This window comes from Hemitrygon akajei, chromosome 19 (genome assembly GCF_048418815.1).
Source record: "Hemitrygon akajei chromosome 19, sHemAka1.3, whole genome shotgun sequence".
Taxonomy (NCBI): domain Eukaryota; kingdom Metazoa; phylum Chordata; class Chondrichthyes; order Myliobatiformes; family Dasyatidae; genus Hemitrygon; species Hemitrygon akajei.
Window position 1 is genome coordinate 18,873,814 of NC_133142.1, and position 21,634 is coordinate 18,895,447.

At 42.4% G+C, this 21,634-nt stretch overlaps 1 protein-coding gene across 4 annotated transcripts in view; it reads right to left on the minus strand.

Moving 5' to 3' along the window:
- wnk2 (WNK lysine deficient protein kinase 2) overlaps positions 1-21,634 on the minus strand; it is a 191,645-nt gene that overhangs the window by 8,561 nt on the left and 161,450 nt on the right. For 2 of the 4 annotated variants that reach the window (XM_073072185.1, XM_073072184.1), the window contains exon 24: positions 9,850-9,948. The exons of the other annotated variants lie outside the window; for them this stretch is intronic. In XM_073072185.1, coding sequence (XP_072928286.1) covers positions 9,850-9,948 — 99 coding nt within the window. The remainder of the gene's footprint in view (positions 1-9,849; positions 9,949-21,634) is intronic. 4 annotated transcript variants of the gene reach the window in all.

Consider the following 21,634-nt stretch of genomic DNA (forward strand, 5'->3'; position numbering starts at 1 on the left):
TCTCTTATCCAACTTTAGCATAACACCTCACCTCCCGTCTCAATAATTTAATTTGTGTAGTCCACTATGTCAAAAGCTTTCTTTATGACCCTATAAACCTCTGACACCACTTTCAATGAATTATGGACCTGTATTCCCAGCTCCACTGCACACCTCAGGGCCCGACCATTCACCATGTAAGACCTACCCTGGGTCATCCAACAGCTCACACTTATCTGTGTTAAATTCCATCTGCCATTTTTCAGCTGGTCTAGATACCACTGTAAGCCATGATATTCTTCTTTGCTGTCTATACACCCCCAATCTTGGTGTAAACCGCATACTTGCTGATCCAGTTAATCACATTACCATCCAGATCATACATATAGATGACCAAAAGTAACTGACCTAGCACCAATCTCCAATTTACTACTTCACTTTGAATGCTCAAAAATCACTGAACCTCCATGTCCAACCTCCCACGTGGGACCTTGCCAAATGCCTTGCTAAAGTCCATGTAGACACAACCTCTGCCTTGCCTTCATTAATTTTTCTTGTAACTTCCTTGAAAAACTAAGATCGGTTATACATAACCTACCATGCATGAAGTAATGTTGACTATCCATAAACAGTCTATGTCTATCCAAAAACTCATATCCAGTTCTTTAGAATACCTTCCAGTAACTTTCCCACTACTGATGTCAGGCTCACCAATTTATAATTTCCTGGTTTATTTTAGAGCCTTTCTTAAACAATGGAATAACAATGGCCAACTTCCAATCTATTAGCACCTCATCTATCACCAATGATGATTAAACATTTCCACTAGGGCCCCAGCAATTTCTGCACTAGCCTCCCGCAGAGTTGGAGAGAACACCTTGCCAGGCTCTGGAGATTTATCCACCCTAACTTGCCTCAAGACAGCAAACACCTCCTCCTCTGTAATCTGTATAGGGTCCATGACCTCGTAGCTGCTTTGTATCACATCTATAGTCTGTGTCCATCTCCTGAGTAAACACAGATGCAAAGACTTTTTAAGGATCTCCCCCATCTCTTTTCACTCCACGAATAGATTACCATTCTGATCTTCCATTGGACCAATTATGTCACTTGCAATCCTTTTGCTCTTAACATATCTGTAGTATCCCTCAGGATTGTCCTTCACCTTGTCTGCTAAGGCAATCTCATGCCTTCTTTTAGCCCTCCAGATTCCGTTAAGCATTTTCTTGCATTTCTCCATAAGCACCTTATTTCTTCCTACCTGCCTATACCTGTAATGCACCTCCTTCCTCTCTTCCCCCCAACCAGGGCCTCAATATCTCATGAAAACCAAGTTTCCCAACACTAGTTATCTTTGTCTTTCTTTAATTCTTACAAACACATACAAGCTTTGTATTCTCAAGACTTCACTTTTGAAGGCCTCACACATACTGCCTTTGCCAGAAAGCATACTGTCCCAATCCACACTTGCCAGATCCTTTCTGATACCACCAAAATTGACCAGGCTCCAATTTACTTTACTTTATTGTCACCAAACAATTGATACTAGGGCGTACAATCATCACAGCGATATTTGATTCTGCGCTTCGCGCTCCCTGAAGTACAAATCGAAGTAAGTATAATAAAAATTTAAATTATAAATCATAATTAGAAAATAGAAAAGGGTAAGTAAGGTAGTGCAAGTCAGGTCCAGATATTTGGAAGGTACGGCCCAGATCCAGGTCAGGATCCGTTCAGCAGTCTTATCACAGTTGGAAAGAAGCTGTTCCCAAATCTGACCGTACGAACCTTCAAGCTCCTGAACCTTCTCCCGGAGGAAAGAGGGACAAAAAGTGTGTTAGCTGGGTGGATCGTGTCCTTGATTATCTTGGCAGCACTGCTCCGACAGCGTGCGGTGTAAAGTGAGCCCAAGGATGGAAGCTTGGTTTGTGTGATGGCACTGATGGGCCTTCTTGGTAGTGGACTCTGCTTGGTTAGACCAAGTCAGGTCATTTGTGATATTCACCCCGAGGAACTTAAAGCTTTTGACCTGTTCCACCTGTGCACCACCAATGTAGATGGGGTTGTGCGGTCAGCTACTCCTTCTGAAGTCAACAACCAATTCCTTCATCTTGCTGATGTTGAGGGATAGGTTATTGTCTTTGCACCATGCCAGCAGGTTCTTAATTTCCTCTCTGTACTTAGACTCATCATTACCCAAGATATGGCCTACAATTGTGGTGTCATCAGCAAGCTTATATATTGAGTTTGACGGAAACTTGGCTACACAATCAATTTAGAATCTCAGCCTATGGACCAGACCTATCTTTTCCCACATTTACTTTGAAACTAATAGCATCATGATCACTAGATTCAAAGTGTTCCCTTACACAAACTTCTGTCCTTACTCATTCCCTAACAGCAGATCAAGTACTGTGCACTCTCTCATTAAGACTTCTATGTACTGATTAAGGAACCTTTCCAGAACACATTTGACAAATTCTATCCCATGTACTCCTTTTACAATATGGGAGTCCCAGTCAATATGTAGAAGGTTAAAATCTACTATAACAACCTTATGCTTCTTGCAAGTCTGCAATGCTTCTACAAATTTGTTCCTCTAAATATCTTGGACTGTTGGATGCTGGTCATATCATTCTTATTACTCAGTTCCACCCATAACGCCTCACTAGACAAGTTCTCAAGTGTGTCCTGACTGACTACTGCCATGACATCTTCCTTGACTAGTAAAGCCACCACTCCTTTAATCCCTTCTGCTCTGCCACATCTAAGACAAAGGAACCTTGAAATATTAAGCTACCTGTCCTGCCCCTCTTGCAACCAAGTCCACTAGTGGCTACAATATCACAATTCTAGGTGTTGATCCATGCCCTGAACTCATTTGCCTATCCTACGCTGCTTCTTGCATTGAAATATACACAGCTCGGGACATTAGTCAGACCTTTTGATTCCTGACTTTGCTTGAGGTCTCATCAACATCTGTCTCCACTAACTGTTCTGGTACTTTCGTTCCCATCCCCCCTACAACTCTAGTTTAACCCCTCCCCCCCATACAGTACGAGCAAAACTTCCCTCTTAATATATTAGCCCCCCCCCTTTCAGTTCAGGTGCAAACTGTCTCTTCTGTACAGGTTCCACCTTCCCTGGAAGAGAGCCAATGATCCAAAAATCTTATGCCTTCTCTTCTGCACTAACTATTTAGCCTTAAACTATGTGATCTTGCTATTTCTGGCCTCTCTCGCACTTGGCACGGGTAGTAATCTTGAGATCACAGCCCTGGATGTTCTGTCCTTTAACTTGGCACCTAATTTTCTGATCTCATCACTCTTCCCACCTTTATCATAGGTGCTGACATGGACCATGACCTTTGGCTGTTCACTTTTCACTTAAGAATGCTGAGGACTCAATCCGAGATATTCCAAACCCTGGTGACAACGCGCCATCCAGGAATCTTGTTCTCATCCACAGAACCTCCTTTCTGTTCTCCTAACTAACGAGTCCCCTATCACCACATTTCATCTCTTCTGCCCCTTCCCTTCCGAGTTACAGAGCCAGACTCAGTGCCAATGACCTGACTGCTGTGACTTTCCTCTGTTAGGTCATCTGCCCCAGCAGTACCCAAACCTATTGCTGAGGGGGGATTGCCACTGGCTGCTTAAGCCCATTCCCCTTCTTGACTATCACCCAATTTTCTGTGTCCTGCACTTTCAGTGTAACTACCTCTATATGTCCTATCTACTACTCCTTCAGCCTCCCAAATGATCTGGAGTTCATCCAGATCCAGCTCATTAACACAGTGTTCGAAGCTGCAGCTGGATGCATTTCTTGTAGGTATAATCACAAGGGTCCCTGCCTTCCCACATCCTGCAAAAAGACATCCACTACCCTGCCTGACACCTCTACTGTTCCTAACAGAGTAACCATAAAAAAGGAAAAACAATAAACTGTGGGGGGAGAAAGACACTCTACCTACAGCTTTTTTGCCTTCTCTGACTGAAGCCTCTCCTCGCTGAAGTCTTGAAGAGCTAAAGCCTCAAAACCCCACTCTGACCACTCCAACGATAGCTGGTCCGCTTGTCCCTGCCTTTCTTTAACTTGTTCTTGTCAATCAATCTCAAATGATGATTGACTGCTGCGAAGTATCAAACTACTGTGAGTCGCTTACACAAGCTGGATGAACTCAGCAGGTCGGGCAGCATCCGTTGAAGTGAGCAGTCAATGTTTCGGGCCGAGACCCTTCGTCAGGACTCGGCCCGATATGTTGACTGCTCACTTCAATGGATGCTGCCCGACCTGCTGAGTTCATTCAGCTTTTGTACATGTTGATTTGACCACAGCATCTGCAGTGTACTTTATGTTTACTGTGAGTCGCTGCCTTTTCTGATCAGTGAACCTGAGTGAACTATGTCTTCTTAGGCTTCCAATCTTCAATTGGGTGCTGCCCAAAGGAATCCTCAAGAATTAATTTTTCTCATGAAGAGATAAGTAGTGGGGGCCAGACAGGTACCCAGAAGGAGAGGGGAGACCACGTGTGTGAGTCAGGGGAGAGTTTTCAGGTAAGGGGCAGTGTCAAAATGTGGAGGACCACCAAAGTGGAGTGGTCAGAGAGGAAAGAGTGCCTTGGCATGGTGGGGAGGGGCAGCCATAGGGGAAGGCAGACTGATTGAATAGAGTGCAGTTGGGGACGGGTGAGTGAGTATGAAAGAGATGAGTTGTTAGGGTGGAGGTAAGAAAGAGATAAGCTATCAGTCATTTAAAAGGAACAGAATCTCTTGGAAACCAACTTTACATTATTTCTTTCCAGATTCGTAAGATTTCCCACTGAAATTATTAATGCACCCAGAAAATCAACACATTGTCATACAATGTGAATATTGAACAAATAAACACACAGTAATTTAGATATTATTAACCACCATTGTGTCCACTTTCATAGACATTACTTCTGTTCTCTCCAGCCATATCCCTTCTCTGTAAGAAATATATTTCTAGCTTTTCTCAGTTCTGATCAAAAGGCATTGACCTGTATGTTAATTAGTTTTCTCTGTCCAAAGATACCATGATTCCAACATCTGCAATGCTTTTTGGTTTTTGATGAGACATAATCAATGTTGTATTGTACTCAAGGAATGACACTTTTCAAAGATAACAGTGTATGAAAAAATTTCATACCAGAATAATCTGGGATTTAATGGTTAAGTATAATAACCCAAGTGATAAACTTAGAAGTTCCACAGTAACTAATGATATACTATGATAAATCATTTTCTATGCCAATCACTGGTGCTGGCAAGGAACAATATCTGCTATATATGACTGATGTCACAGCCACAATCTTCAGATGTTTCTGCTTGCTCTACAATACTTTTAACATGCTAAGAATGGTTAATTTTTTTGACTTGTCATCCATTTTACCTACAATAGCATTAAGTATCAAATACACTTGCAAAGTCAGCTTCAAATAAAGGAAATAAACAATGTATAAACAGTAAATTTGTCAATACCTGGTTAAATGTGAATGCATAAAATTGATGCTCTTTCATAGATAATCACGTGCAGTTGTTTTGATGCAAAATTCTAATTGATCACACTCTTTACAAAAGAATTGAAAGTTTGGAATACAAATAACTAATTCCAATAGTGACCACTTGCTAGCACAAATGATTACTATTCAAATCAGTTATTTGTATCCAGGAAGCTAATATCACTTTGTACTCAAACTCACATCCAGGTCCACCACTGCAATGGGGCTGGGTGGAGTTGGGAGCAGGGTGGAGTAGTTAATTTCAGTCCCCCCTCATGTATTTGTCTGTGATGAAAATTTCTGCTGAGAAGGAAAGATAGAAGACTTATCTTCTGTTCTCAAGATAAGGAGATGCTATACTGATCTGATCTGGCTACTACAAATAAATGGAGTATCAAATATAATATATGCATAACATTCACATTGGAAATTATTGTGTTGCTACTAGACCTGCTCCCAAAGAGGGAAACCCAGTTTGTTCAAGAACCATGTACACACAGTTAAAGATCATCACATGTGCTCTGCATGCTGTTTGATGCTATGGCATGTGCTTAGTGGCCCCTATGTGTATGTATGCACATGTAAGGAGGGCTTTGAATTTCAAAAAAAATGTTATGCATAGATTGGTGTCAGATTGGATTGATAAATCAAATTTTAGATCGTTCACATAGCACCAGAAATTGTGTTACACGTCGGCATACTGGCAGGCATGGATTTTCTACATCTATTATTATAAAGCCAAACTTTTGGTTTTATTGGTGTGTTAAAAATAAACTTTAAAAATGATTTATCTCTAAGGGAATATTTCAGAAAACTATCTTGTACAAATATGAAATCTCCTCTGGTAAATACAAATATCCAATGTGGGAAAATAATTTATAAAGCTTACCTGCACCAATATTTTCCAAAAGCTGTCCCAAGGAGAAAATTACTTGGGGCTATCAGCGGCTATTGCCTCACCTAGAGTGCTTTGGTGCTAAAAGTGACGTATAACAACAATTGAGGGACCTCTTTGTTGAGCATCTCTGCTCCATCCGCCAAAAGCGGAACTCCACGGTGGCCAAGCATTTTAATTCTGATTCCCATTCTGACATGTCGGTACATGGCCTCATCTTGTGGCAACACCTTATATTCCATTTGGGTAACCTCTAATCTGATGGCATCAATATCTATTTCTCCTTCCGGTAAAGAACATTCCCTCCCCTTCCCCTTGTTCTATTCTCCACTCCTGCCTCTTTCTTTTTCTGACCTGTCTATCACCTCCTCCTGGATCTCCTTCCCTTTCTCCAATGATCTGCTCTCCTCTCCCATTAGATTCCTTCCTCTCCAGCACTTTATCTTTCCTACTCGCCTGGCCTCACTTATCACCATCTACCTATCCCCCTTCCTCTCCCACCTTTTCTGGCATCTTCCACCTTCCGTTCCAGTCCTGAAGAAGGGCCTCAGCCCAAAACGTCAACTGTTTATTCATTTCCATAGTTGCTGCCTGACTTGCTGAATTCCTCCAGCAATTTGGATGTGTTGCTTTGGATTTCAAGCATCTGCAGAATTTCTAGTGTTTATAACAACCTATTCACTTGTTTCAATTTCCAAAACCCCTTGAGCTTCATTCGATAGATCGGGAAGCATCCCGCATGATATACAACCAACTGGAAAACTATGCAATTACAGAAAATTTGTGAAATTGTTCAGGAACAAAAACACTGGGAACACTCAACAGGTCAATTAGCATCGGCAGTAAGATAGAAGCAGAGACAGCACTTCAGGATTGTAAACAAGTAACTATATAATATGCAATGTTAGTACTACTGCTTTCTGAGTGGATGCTGCCTGAGCAGAATGTTCCTAGCATTTCATTTAATTTTTCATTTAATTTAATTTAATTTTCATTTCATTTAATTTTTTTATTTACAGACATGAGAGATCCAAATGGAAAAAGGCCCTTCTGCTCACGGAGTCCATAATGGCCACTGACTACACACTTACGCTACTCCTACATTAATCCCAATTTATTCTCCAAACATCTTCAAGTCCCTCCACATCTAGAGGATTTTCCTTTATCTAATCACTTTTGACGCCAAAAATCTTGGGAGTCTTACATTTTTAAATATATGGTATTGCTAAAATAAATCAATTGACTTCCTCTAAAATAATGGTATATGACACTAACAAATACAGTAGTGTATCATACACCATTGAAACTCAATTGACTTACTTTAGTAATACTATAAAAATAAAATTGCAAGATTTTTAGCATCACCGCACCCTAATTTCAATAGTGTGTTGCAATTACCATACAATTGACATAATAATATAGGATTTCTTTACGAAAATAGATTATGTATGGACAAAGTCTAAAATTTTCAATAAAAAATCTGCAATGAAAACCATAATTCATAACCACATACCATTCAAAACATTTAAAATTTAAACTACATACGATTCAAAGTATTCAAAGAAATTAATCAGCAGAAAAAGTACCTAATTTAGATTAATGTCAAAACTTTAACTGGACATTTCTTTGAAACAAAAATCTCAAAATTTGTCACTTTACATAATTTTAATGGCCTTCAGGACCTGATAGGACAATATACCTTTATACATTGAAAAATAATACACAAATGTTATTTTTTAAAGAATTCATGGAAGAAAGTTTTTTTAAAATTCTAATTAAGAAAACTAATCAAATTGTGTTTCATAATAAGGTACAAAACTATGTGCTCAGAGTACCATTTAAATGTTGTACAATAACTGGAAAAATATCACCAACTATCAATCAGTAAATTATGGAAAATAACTTAAACTAGAACATTCTGAAAGCAAAAAAAAAGCATAATAAATATCTATTTCCAATGTACCTAGGCAAATTTTAAAAATTGCCTTACAGACTTTATACATTAATAATTCATAAAATAAAATTAGAACAGGTGTTCCAAATTCTTAAATGATCAGCTCCAGTGCTCCAGTTTCCTCCCACAGTCCAAAGACATACCAGGTAGGTTAACTGATCATTTCAAATTGTTTCATGATTAGGTTAGGGTTAAATCAGGGTTGTTGGGGATTGCTGGGGTTATTTAGCTCTCAGGGCTGGAAGGACCTAATCTGCACTGTATTGCTAAATAAATATACAACAAACATTTCAACGTTGAGTTAATTTCCTGAAATATAGATAGCTGCCTAAATCTAAGAAGCATGGTAAACACCAGCGTTTGCTATGTAGCACTAACTTGTCTGAGTTAGCAATATTTGAGGAGAGTGTATATAAGTCTTTGCTCTTAGCAAGCTGTTGTTCAGAATCATTGTCTAGATGTCTAACACCAGGCTCTGCCCAAGAATAATACTGAAGTTTTTGGAAACCTAAAACATTTTTCCCAAGCACTGAGAGCACAAAGTTTTGTTCAAAGTCACCTTAATAATTAAAGTGAGTTTTTTGGAGAAGGACAGTGTTTTTTCTTTAAGAGGTGGCCTTAAAACAAATCATGTTATAAGGATGGCAATTTACATGACACAACTGGATCAATTCTAGTGCTCCAGCCAGAATTTTGATGACAAAGTATATCTGGCACAGAAATAATTATAATCCATATCACTAATTAGAACATCCTAAATATCTTTTTCTTAACAATTTATAAACTAGTAGGAAAATGATGGCATGGTTACAAGTGTGATAAGTGAATAGAAAATATTCAAATGTATGAGCTGCATAAAGCTTATGGAAAACCAGGTTAGGCAATTATTTTGAATACTAACTGGAGCACTGGTGTTTTAGCATTTTTCACATGCAGACATCTCAAAGATACAACAGTGTAAAAACAATAAAATGTTCAACAGTCCTTAAATAGGAGTTGTAGCCTCCAGTGACCTTCCTAGTATTGCATCAAGGAGATACACAGCTAAGTATCCAGCTTGTTACATGCAAGTCTTCATTGTCGAAACATGTGTGAAAGAGACCAGTCTTCCAGAGGAGCTCTGAGTTCTCCATTTTTGGTGAGATTAGATGCTAGGGAAGCACACTTGTATATTTGTAATATTTTGAGAAAACTAAAACCACTACTTAAAAACAAATTAGACCAAAATACAAAAGCTTTGGTACACTTAATAAATTTTCCATATTAACTTTATATTTTATGCAGAGAAGATGAGCTCTTCCACATATGCCTTTATTATTTAGTGATAAGCCAAAAGCAGTGCACTAAAGCATTTGTATATGAAATGAAAATGTGCAATGATAACCAATAAATTAAAAACGGCTAAAAAAAGCAGGCTTCCTGCAGAAATATAGAATGGACTAAGACAGCAAGAGAAGATGGGATGATTAGTTTAAATACAAAAGAACAAATACAAACAGATGGACAAAGACACAGGTCCACTGAGGAATCTGGTACGAGGTTTGCTATTAGATTTATAGGTCACTCTCTCAGACGTTTGGTGGAAAACCGTCCAGCCTGCAAATGAATATAAAGGGGAAAAAACAAGACACTAGTAAAGTATTTATAATAGTGACTCAAAATTCTAAATAATTTAGCAGGGTGGATATAACATCGACAGTTTTTTTTTAAACTACTTAATACAAGAAAAAAATTTATAGTTAAAAATAAAATTGTTTATGTGCAAACAGATGTAATGGGGTGGGGAAGGAAAGCAAATTTAACTCTCATATCAACAAGGTTTAAAATCTTTAAAAAGGTTACTGAAAACTTGAAATAGGTACCTTTGGACATCTGCTAAGATTGCTTTCACTTGAAATAATCTTAATCTGATACCTTATTAGTAAATGCTGAACCACAGAATACAAGCAATGCTTGCAACATCGATTAAATGAAAAGATGTTAAATTTGATTTTTGTGAATTTGTAAACATAATAACTAAGTAAATTTTATTTCTTAAAAAAAAGGATTTCAAACATTTTGAAACACTTTGAACTGAATTTTGCAAAAAAAAAAGGAAACTTAGCATTCATCATTACACAATGAAATAAGCAACATCAGCAATACCACACATGCATGATATAATGAAGAAATTGAGTTTGATTCAATGCTCCTCCACGGATTTCACTCTTTTGCAGTCTCCCATATTCCTCTTTGTGTAATATTGTAAAATTTTATGTAGAGCAATTTTAATAATTTTAAGCATTCATTCCTATCAGATATATTAAAAAATAAAGAAGCCTGCCAGCTTGTCAGGCACAAACCTGTCAAAGGTTATCTGGACTTTCTGGGATGAAGCGACGGAGTGACAATGCACACACTACTCAATTCCAAGATGCAGAGTGTCACCAAGAGCGATCCTCTGCATCTGGGTCAAATAAGATAAATGGTGGTGGGAGAGAATGGGAGAGGAACAGGCGGCTTGAGAATACAGCCCAATGTTGCTACAGGCTGCCCCAACAATTTTAAAAGTACTGAATTTTAGATATCAGAAAACATTAACAGTGAATCATCAAAACAGTTAAACATTGAGTCAATTTTACCATACAACTTAAAATACATCAGCAATATTTATATTTTTAAAGTGTAATGGCAAATGTAATTAGTCTTATTATCCCTAACAATTAAATGTAATTTCTGACTTCTCCCACACTATACACAACTTGCTGTATTAAAAATACCAACACCATTTGGTATTGCACTCAAAATTGTCAAAAGTGGCTTCAGTAGATATTTTCTGCACAATATCTCACTTCTGGCTTGCAAATCAGCATAAAGGAGGGAGATTCAAAACTTGCCTGAGTGGTGTAATAACAACAACCTCTCACTCAATGTCAGTAAGACCAAGGAACTCATTGTAGACTTCAGGAGAGGGAAACCAGAGGTCCTTGAGCCATGGAGGATCACAGGTGGAGAGGGTCAGTAACTTCAAATTCCTGTGTGTCACTATTTCACAGGACCTGTTCTAGACACATGTAAATGTAATCCCAAAGAAAGCACAATGCCACAGCTTCCTCAGGAGTCTGTGGAGATTGTGCATGTCATCAAAAACCTTGGCAAACTTCTATATAGATGTAAGGTGGAGAGTGTACTAACTGGCTGCATTACAGACTGGTATGGAAACACCAATGCCTTTGAGCAAAATATCCTACAAAAGGTAGTGGATTCAGCCCAGTACATCATGAGTAAAGTCCTCCCAACCATTGAGAACATCTACATGAAATGTTGCTATAGAAAAGCAGCATCCATCATCAAAGATCCTCACCACCCAGGCCATGCTCTTTTCCCGCTGCTGCCATCAGGTAGATGGTACAAGTGCCTCAGGACTCGCATCACCAGATTCAAGAACAGTTACTACCCCTCAACTATCAGGCTCTTAAACAAAAGGGGATAACTACAATCATATGTCTATCCATGGCCTCCTCTACTGTCATCTCCCAGTGGCCACACATTTTAATTCCACGTTCCATTCCCATTCTGATATGTCAATCCATGGCCTCCTCTACTGTGAAGATGAAGCCACACTCAGGTTGGAGGAACAACACCTTATATACCGGCTGGGTAGCCTCCAACCTGATGGCATGAACATCGACTTCTCTAACTTCCGTTAATGCCCCTCCCCTTCTTATCCCATCCCTGATATATTTAGTTTTTTTTTCTCTCTCTCTCTGCCCCTCACTCTGCCTGTTCTCCATCTCCCTCTGGTGCTTCCCTCCACTTTTCTTTCTCCCTAGGCCTCCCATCCCATGATCCTTTCCCTTCTCTAGCTCTGTATCCCTTTTGCCAATCACTTGTCTTTTGCTCTCAGCTTCACTTCACCCCCCCCCCAGTCTTCTATCATTTTGCATTTTCCCCTCCCCCTCCTACTTTCAAATCTCTTACTATCTTTCCTTTCAGTTAGTCCTGACGAAGGGTCTCAGCCCAAAATGTCGACAGTGTTTCTCCCTATAGATGCTGTCTGGCCTGCTGCGTTCCACCAGCATTTTGCGTGTGTTGCTTGAATTTCCAGCATCTGCAGATTTCCTCGTGTTTAACTACATTCATTATATCTCTGGTGTTTCCACAACTAATGGTCTGACTTTAAGGACTTTATCTTGTTATTTTTTGCTCTTGTTATCTATTGCTATTTATTTATATTTGCAAAGTTTGTTGTTTATTGATTCTGTTTACAGTTACGTACTGTTCTACAGATTTGCTAAGTATGCCAACAGGAAAAAGAATTTCAGGGTTGCAGGTGGTGACATGTATATGATAATAAATTTTACTTTAAACTTCGAAATCCAGCAAGAACATAACAAGTTTAGGCCAATTGGTGTTTTGAACCAGATCTATAATTTACTATCAAGGCTGATCCCATACTTTCTTGCTGAACTCCTTACCTTGACTTTCTCAACCATCCACATTTCCAATGTCATTCAACATCAGAATCTTACTATATTGGACTATCAACTGTGCAAATGAAAATTTGCAGTTCTGTGGTGCTTTGAAAGTTAACACCAATACATTTACCAAATTACTGTAGTGTCAAAACATTTTAATAATTAGTTTAGTCACATATAGATTTGAAAACTGTTTATTCAAGCATAACTATTCCTCACTCAGCACCATAAACAAATCAATATTTTGCTTTAAATTATTTCAATAAACTGGAAATACACATTAAACACAACTTGGAATCACTTATTGTTGTTTTGCTCAAATTCAGTACCATGTAGGAAAGTTGATCTTATAAATTTCCCTGCTGTCTAGATAACTATGCCCAATTAATTTTCAGTAATATTGTAATATTTTATCAGTTTCTAAAGTAGCATAGTAATGCACTGGCAATTTTGCTGTTCTGTTATAAGCTGTGCGAGTGTGCAGCCACACAGTAATTGCAATGCTCCTGCATCTTTGTTGCCACATAGCTTGAACTGGATGCAACCAGAAAAGGTTTACAAAATGTGAAAGATTTTCTTTGTTGTACTGTATTTCATTATACCTTTCAGTTAATATCAAAAGTATGTCATTTTTCAATTTTCATTCTATATATTTAGAATATACATATTATAAAAAAACATTTAAAGCGCCACACATTTTTCAGTCTGTGTAAGTAATTTCTGCTCAGAGCAATAGTTTGTCTGCGCAGCTGTAAAATAAAAATAGAGGGAATGTTGGCAGCAGTACAGAAACAGAGACCTTGTTAAGTGATCTGGTTCAAATCTCTCAATAGAACCTGGGGAATTTAAAATCAATTAACTAAGTATATCTGAATAGAAAGCTACTATCATCAGTACTGGATCTTAATAAGAGACCCAATGATTTTGGGAATGAAACCTACTAATCCACTACCCATCCTGTATGAAGCTCCAGCCACTCAGCAACTAGACAACCCTTAAATAACTTAATGGTGTGATTTACAAGAAGAAGAAAGCCCTTAACCGTCGTGATGGCAGTTTTTAGCAGGATTTTTTGTTTTTACGAGGACAAGTTGCTAGCTCGACACTCAACCCAGCACGGATGGAAAGCATGCAAGGGAGCCGGCTGGATTCAAACTCGGGAGCCTTCGCTCTGCCACCAGCCAGCTGTGATTTACAAGCCAGTCAGATATCTAAAAACCACAATGAGAAAACAGCCTACCTGCCATGGACTAAAGCAACAGATTCATAAATACAAACAACTCAAAGTTTGGAGGACTTGGACTTGTCCCACAAGCCAGCAAATGAACAGAATCAGGAGTATTCGTGTTTTGTCTCTCAACACACTCCTGTGTATGTCTTGTACAAATTGTGGCAGCAGTGGTGGTGGTGATGCAGTAGGCCTGAAGTCACCAACAATGAGACTTGGTATCAAAAATCCTCAATACATCAAGCACAAGGAAATTTCTGATTTCCAAAAACAGGGCTTCCATAGCTGATAACAGTGCCTTCTTAACCCTGAAAACCACCTGTACACGTGTTCTGCTGGAAGATTATAATATTTATTTTATGGAGAGTGTCACCATTGACAGAGCAAGCCAAGTATTAACAGCATAACTGCAAAAATCAGACTGTGGCCGTTGGCAACAGAACTAACTAACACAAAACAAACTCACAACCTTGTCCTCAATTTATTTGCTACAGACACAGCAGTGCTCAGCCAGGACTGTCTGGAAAGCTCGTCTACTGAGGTTATGTGGGTGGAACTGAGGAAAAAGAAAAGGATGACTATGTTAATAGAGTATTATAGACCACCGAACACTTCGTAGGATTTAGAAAAGAAAATTTGTAGAGAGATTGCAGACTGTTACAGGAAACATAAAGGTTGTGATTTTAACTTTTCACATATTGACTGGGACTCCCAGACTATGAAAGGGCTAGAGTTTGTCAAATGTGTTCAGGAAAATTTCCTTAATCCATACCTCGATAAGACAGAGGATCAGAATTAGGCCATTTGGCCCATTGAGTCTGTTCCACTATTCCCAAATAGCTGATTTATACTCCCTCTCAACCTCATTCTCCTGCCTACTCCCTGTAACCTTTGACGCCCTGACTAATCAAGAACCTGTCAACCTCCACTTTAAATATACCCAATGATTTGGCCTCCAAAGCCATCTGTGGCTATGAATTCCACAGATATACCACCCTCTGCCTAAAGAAATTCCTTCTCATCTCTGGTCTGAATGGATATCCCGCTATTCTGTGGCCATGCCCTCTGGTTCTAGACTCTCTTGCTATAGAAAACATCCTTTCCAAATCCATTCTATCTAGGCCAAGTAGGTTTCAATGAGATTTCCCCCTCATTCTTCTGAATTCCAGCAAGGACAGATCAAGAGCCATCAAACACTAATCATTATGTTAACCTGTTCATTCCCGGAATCATTCTCATGATTGTCCTTTGGCCCCTCTTCAATGCCAGCACATGTAATCCAAACTAACATCAATAGAAGTCCCAACCAGAGTGCTAATCTAGATCTCTATTAGGGAATGAGACAGGGCAGGTTGAGTAGGAGAACACTTTGCATCTGGTGATTATAATGCCATCGGTTTCAAGATAATAATGCAGAAGGATAAGTCTGGTCTTTGGGTTGAGATCCTAAATTGAAGACAGACCAATTTTGTTGGTATCAGAAAGGATCTGATAAATGTGGATTGGGACAGGCTGTTTTCTGGTAAAGATGTACTTGGTATGTGGGTGTGGTGAACTACATATACCTGTCTGGACCTCCCCCCCCCCCCCCCCCGGCTGACTGCTCCTGTAGCTCCTCCCACTGACCGTGGCTCCTCCCACAGACCCCGGTATAAAGGCAATTGGAGGCACAGCCCCGGCCTCAGTCTCCAGGATGTAGCATGGTGGTCAATTGCTGCTTGTTCTTTCTTCCAGTCAATAAAAGCCGATATCTCACCTCATGTCTCAGAGTTATTGATGGTGCATCAATTTTATTGACTGGAAGTTTTAAAACATGGAAAGTATTTTACATCCAGAAAAATTAGACTTGGACCCTCAACACTCAGAAGCAGCTCTTGCCTTTGAACTCTGGCTTGCATGCTTCCAATCATACTTGGAGGAGGTTCGTGCGACTGAGCCCGCTATTATGCACAGAATTCTCATCTCGAGGGTCACCCCGAAAGTTTACTCACTTATCAGGGACCTGCTGACCCTGAAGGGGCACTGGATGCCCTCAAAAGACAGTACCTGCGGCCGGTGAGCACCGTCTACGCAAGACATCGCTTAGCGATGTGGCGACAGCAAAGGTCTCATGGGGAACAACATGCGGAGCTACTAGTACGAGACGCCTTCGTTACGGGGATCAAGTCAGTGTACGTGCGCCAGCAGCTGCTGGAAAATGCCAACCTTACCTTACGCTCGGCGATCGAGACGGCCGACACGCTGGAGGCTGCTCTACACAACGCTGACGCTGTCCAGCCGCGCGATCCCCCGCCGGTCCCATGGACACCTCAAACCCCGCCACCCGCGAGTGAATTCACCGCCGCCACTGCCAGTCGCGAGTCCACGAACTCCCCAAAACCGACCACAGCTGCTGCCAGTCGCGAGGCCACGCAGTGTTACTTCTGCGGACTCGAAAAGCACCCCCGAAAACGCTGCCCGGCCCGAGAAGCGACCTGCTCCAGCTGCAGGAAGAAGGGCCATTTCGCCAAGGTCTGTAAGTCGGAACCACGAGCGGGGTCGGGCAGCGCTGCGTGTGAGATATGGGGGCCGCCATCTTGCCTGCCCGGATGGGGGCAGCCATCTTTGTCGGCGCCAACTTGCCCCGCCCCCGACCCACCGGTGCTTACCGGGCACCAAGACGGCAGTTCAACTCTGGCATCCGTAACCCTCGACCAAAGCGCCCCACACCAGCTTGCAAGGTCAATGATGGACATCCTGGTGGAGGGGCACAGGACTAGCTGCCTGTTTGACACAGGCAGCACTGAGAGTTTTGACCCAGACACGGTGCAACGCTGCGGACTCGTGACACGGCCGGTAAGCCAGAGGGTCACCATGGCTTCTGGGTCGTATTCCACAGACATCCAGGTGGGTTGTGTAGCGACATTGGTGGTGCAGGGCACAGAATATCGGAACTTTGCGCTACTGGTCATGCCTCAACTGTGCGCGCCTGTGCTATTGGGGCTGGACTTCCAGAGCCACCTCGAAAGTGTGACTATGGCATATGACGGGCCCCTCCCACCACTCACTGTCAGGAATCCTCAGTTTTGTGGGACTTCGTCATATACCCCGCTACTGACCACACACACACACACCGACCCACACATCCCACCCAGCACCATGCCGACAGCTGCGCTACTGACACCACTTGCAGCCTCTCCACCCTCAAGATCCCTCCCCCACCGCTGTTCGCCAACCTGACCCCCAACTGTAAACCTGTGGCAACTAAAAGCAGGAGGTACAGCGTGGGGGACAGGGCCTTCATTCAGTCAGAGGTGCAGCAGCTGCTCAGGGAGGGGATCATTGAGACAAGCACAAGTCCTTGGAGGGCCCAGGTGGTTGTTGTTCGGACCGGGCAGAAAAATAGGATGGTCGTGGACTATAGCCAGACCATCAATAGGTTCACGCAGCTTGTACCCCCTACCCCGCATCGCAGATATGGTCAACCAGATAGCTCAGTACAAGGTGTACTTGACAATAGATCTGAAATCCACATCACCAGCTTCCCATCCGCCCAGAGGACCGCCCCTACACCGCCTTCGAGGCGGGTGGCAGGCTCTATCACTGCCTGCGCGTCCCCTTCAGTGTCACAAATGGTGTCTCTGTCTTCCAGAGGGAAATGGACCGGATGGTGGACCAGTGCCAACTGAAGGCCACATTTCCCTATCTGGATAATATCACCATCTGTGGTCACGACTGGTCGGATCACAACGCCAACCTCCATCGATTTTTCCAAGTGGCCAAAGCCCTGAACCTTACTTATAACAGGGACAAGTGCGTGTTCGGAACCACCCGACTCGCTATCCTTGGGTATGTCGTGGAGAACGGGGTCATTGGCCCTGATCACGACCGTATGCGCCCCCTGTTAGAACTCCCTCTTACCACCACCCTCAAAGCCCTCAGACGGTGCCTGGGCTTCTTTTCCTGTTACGCCCAATGGGTCCCCCATTACGCAGACAAGGCCCGCCCCCTGGTCAAGTCTACCACATTTCCCCTCTCTGCCGAGGCCTGCGCGGCCTTCAGCTGCATTAAAGGGGACATTGCCAAAGCAACGATGCATGGGGTAGACGAGACCATTCCCTTCCAAGTAGAGAGTGACGCCTCTGATTTCGCGCTGGCTGCTACCCTCAATCAGGCAGACAGGCCAGTAGCATTCTTTTACCCTTCAAGGCCCTGAAATTTGGCACTCTGCGGTGGAGAAAGAAGCCCAGGCCATAGTGGAAGCTATTAGGCACTGGAGGCACTATCTCGCCAGCAAAAGGTTCACCTTGCTGACCGACCAGTGCTTAGTTGCGTTCATGTTCAGCAACCAACAGCGGGGCAAAATCAAAAATGATAAAATTTTGCGGTGGAGAATAGAACTCTCCACTTACAACTATGATATCTTGTAACAGCCTGGAAGGCTCAATGAGCCCCCTGATGCCCTATCCTGGGGAGCGTGTGCCAGCGCACAGCTCGACCAGCTATACGCCCTCCATGCACATCTTTGCCACCTGGAGGTCACCCGATTTTACCATTTTGTGAAAGCCCGGAACCTGCCGTACTCCCTTGAGGACATCAGGACGATGACCAGGGACTGCCAAGTCTGCGCTGAGTGCAAACCGCACTTCTACCGTCCTGAAAAGGCGTAACTTATCAAGGCCACCCGCCCCTTTGAGCGACTGAGTGTTGACTTTAAGGGCCCCCTTCCCTCCACCGACCGCAATGTCTACTTTCTCAACATTATCGACGAGTACTCGCGGTTCCCCTTTGCCATCCCCTGCCCCAACACCACTGCCACGTCCATCATAAAAGCCCTGCACCAGCTCTTCACTCTGTTTGGATATCCCTGCTATATCCACAGTGATAGAGGGTCCTCCTTTATGAGTGACAAGCTGCGCCAGTACCTGCTGGCTAGGGGCATTGCTACTAGTAGGACCACAAGCTATAATCCCCGGGGAAATGGACAGGTGGAGAGAGAGAATGCCACAATGTGGAAGGCCACACTTTTAGCCCTTAAGTCGAAAGGGTTGCCGGTCTCTCGATGGCAGGAGGTCCTCCCCAAGGCACTCCACTCTATCCGCTCCCTGTTATGTACGTCCACCAATGCCACCCCTCACGAGCGCCTATTCTCTTTTCCCAGGAAGTCTGCCACTGGGACCACCCTACCAGCTTGGCTGACATCCCCAGGGCCAGTGCTGCTCCGGAAACATGTGAGGAGCAATAAATACTCCCCGCTGGTCGAGAGGGTTCACCTCCTACATGCGAACCCCCAGTATGCCTACGTGGTCTTACCTGATGGGCGGGAGGACACGGTCTCCGTCCACGACCTGGCGCCCGCAGGAGCACCAGACCCCTACCCCGAACACTCCGCGGTAACTATGAACCCTGTACCCGAGGTGACACCGCGCACACCGAGCCCTACACAGACTCCTCACGACACTCCTATACCGGGCGCCTCGCACACGCGTGAGGGATCACTGACGCCTAGTGGGCTGACACCTCCAGTTAGGCCGGAACCAGCACAACCACCGTCTCCGGTACAATCACCACCAGCACCTGTGCAATCACAGCCGGTGCTACGTAGATCGCAGCGACAGATTCGACCACCTGATAGACTTAACCTGTAAATATACTTGTCAGAAACTTCGCCCCATGGGGACTCTCTTTTAAAACAAAGGGGGGTGAATGTGGTGAACTACATATACCTGTCTGGACACGCCCCCCCCCCCCCCCCCCCCCGCTGACTGCTCCTGTGGCTCCTCCCACAGACCCCGGTATAAAGGCGATTGGGGCCTGAGCCCTGCTCTCAGTCTTTCAGGATGTAGCATGGTGGTCAATTGCTGCTTGTTCTTTCTTCCAGTCAATAAAAGCCAATATCTCGCCTCACATCTCAGAGAGTTATTGATGGTGCATCAGTGGGAAACCTTCACAAGTGAAATTTTGAGAGTACAGACTGTATGTTCCTGTCAGAATAAAAGACAAGGATAACAGGTTTAGGGAACCTTGGCTTTCAAGAGATATTGAGGCCTCAGTTAATTATAGGAGGTGTATAGCAGGTATAGGCAGGTAGGAACAAATAAGGTACCCATGGAGTAGAAGAAATGCAAGAGAATACTTAAGAAAGAAATCAGGAGGGTTAAAAGAAGGCATGAGGTTGCTCTAGCATACAAGGTGAAGGAGAAACTCAAGGGCTTCTACAAATATAGCAAAAGGATAGGAAGGGACAAAATTGGTCCTCTGGAAGACCATGGCGCCTATGAGATGGGGAGCTGTCGAGGCCTAATTTGGAGTACTGTGTGTGGTTTGGTTGCCTACCTACTGGAAAGATGTCAATAAAATTGAAAGAATACAGAGAAAATTTACAAGGATGTGGCCAGGTGCAAACCTGAGTTATAGGGAAAGTTTGAATAGGATAGGACTTTATTCCTTAGAGTGTAGGAGAATGATAGAGGTATACAAAAGTATGAGGGGTAAATATACGGTAAATGAAAGCAGGTTTTTTTTTCTGCCACAAAGGCTGGGTTAAGGATGACAGGTAAATGTTTAAAGGGAACATGAAGAAGAACGTCTTTCAGAGGGCGATGAGATTGTGGAACAAAGTGCCAGTGAAGTGGTGGATGTGCGTTCGATTTCAATGTTTAAGAGAAATTTGGATAGATGCATGAATGGGAAGAATATGGAGGGCTATGGTCCAGGTACAGATCAATGGGACTAGGCAGATTAATAGTTCAGCATGGACTAGATGGACCAAAGGGCTTGCTTCTGTGCTGTAGTGTTCAATAGCTATGATACATACAAGTCAGTGAGGGTTTTGTAGAGACTTCACTGCAACAGTTATAGTTTAGCAAAAGACTCATCTTCTTGCTGAGTACACCTTTCATTTTGCTCTGTTTTACCAATTTAGAGCAAAGAGTTTAAAATCAGGACAGATATAGCAATTCAAACAAAATACCTATGGCAATACCATGGATCAGAAGGTGCAGAACTATTATTGACTATAACCTCATGTCTGGCATATTGCTCACCCAACCATTAACATTAAGCTGACAGATGAATTCTTGTTCAATACAGCATGGAACAGGAGATCACATATACCATAGAACCAAACAGTGAAGCTAATAGACTGAATGCATACTAAACAGCTCATGCTAGCTGGATCAGATCAAAACACTACAATGCTGCTACAATAAAGCAGCAGCATCTCCAGTGTACTTATCTTGAAATTTAACTAACTCAGCAAGTGCAAAAGACAAAGCTACAGCATTTGAAATCTTATATCAATGCAGAAGGACAACTCACCTTCACCTCCCCACTGTCACAAACCCAGAATTAAGCCAATATAATTATTCTCAGGAAGCAGCAATAAATGCTCAGAACAAAAGGGCAAAGATTATTGTCTTGAAACTGCTGAGTTGTACTGCTGAAGACCTGAACTCCAGGAACACTGCTTATTCTCACCAAACTATTCCAGTACAACAATACTGCAACTTCCTTTTACAAAGTGGAATACAGTCCATATCATGTTTTGTTTGCACAACATAAAACAAATCCAATCTAACCAAACATTGCCCAATCGACAGATACATACTCATCAATA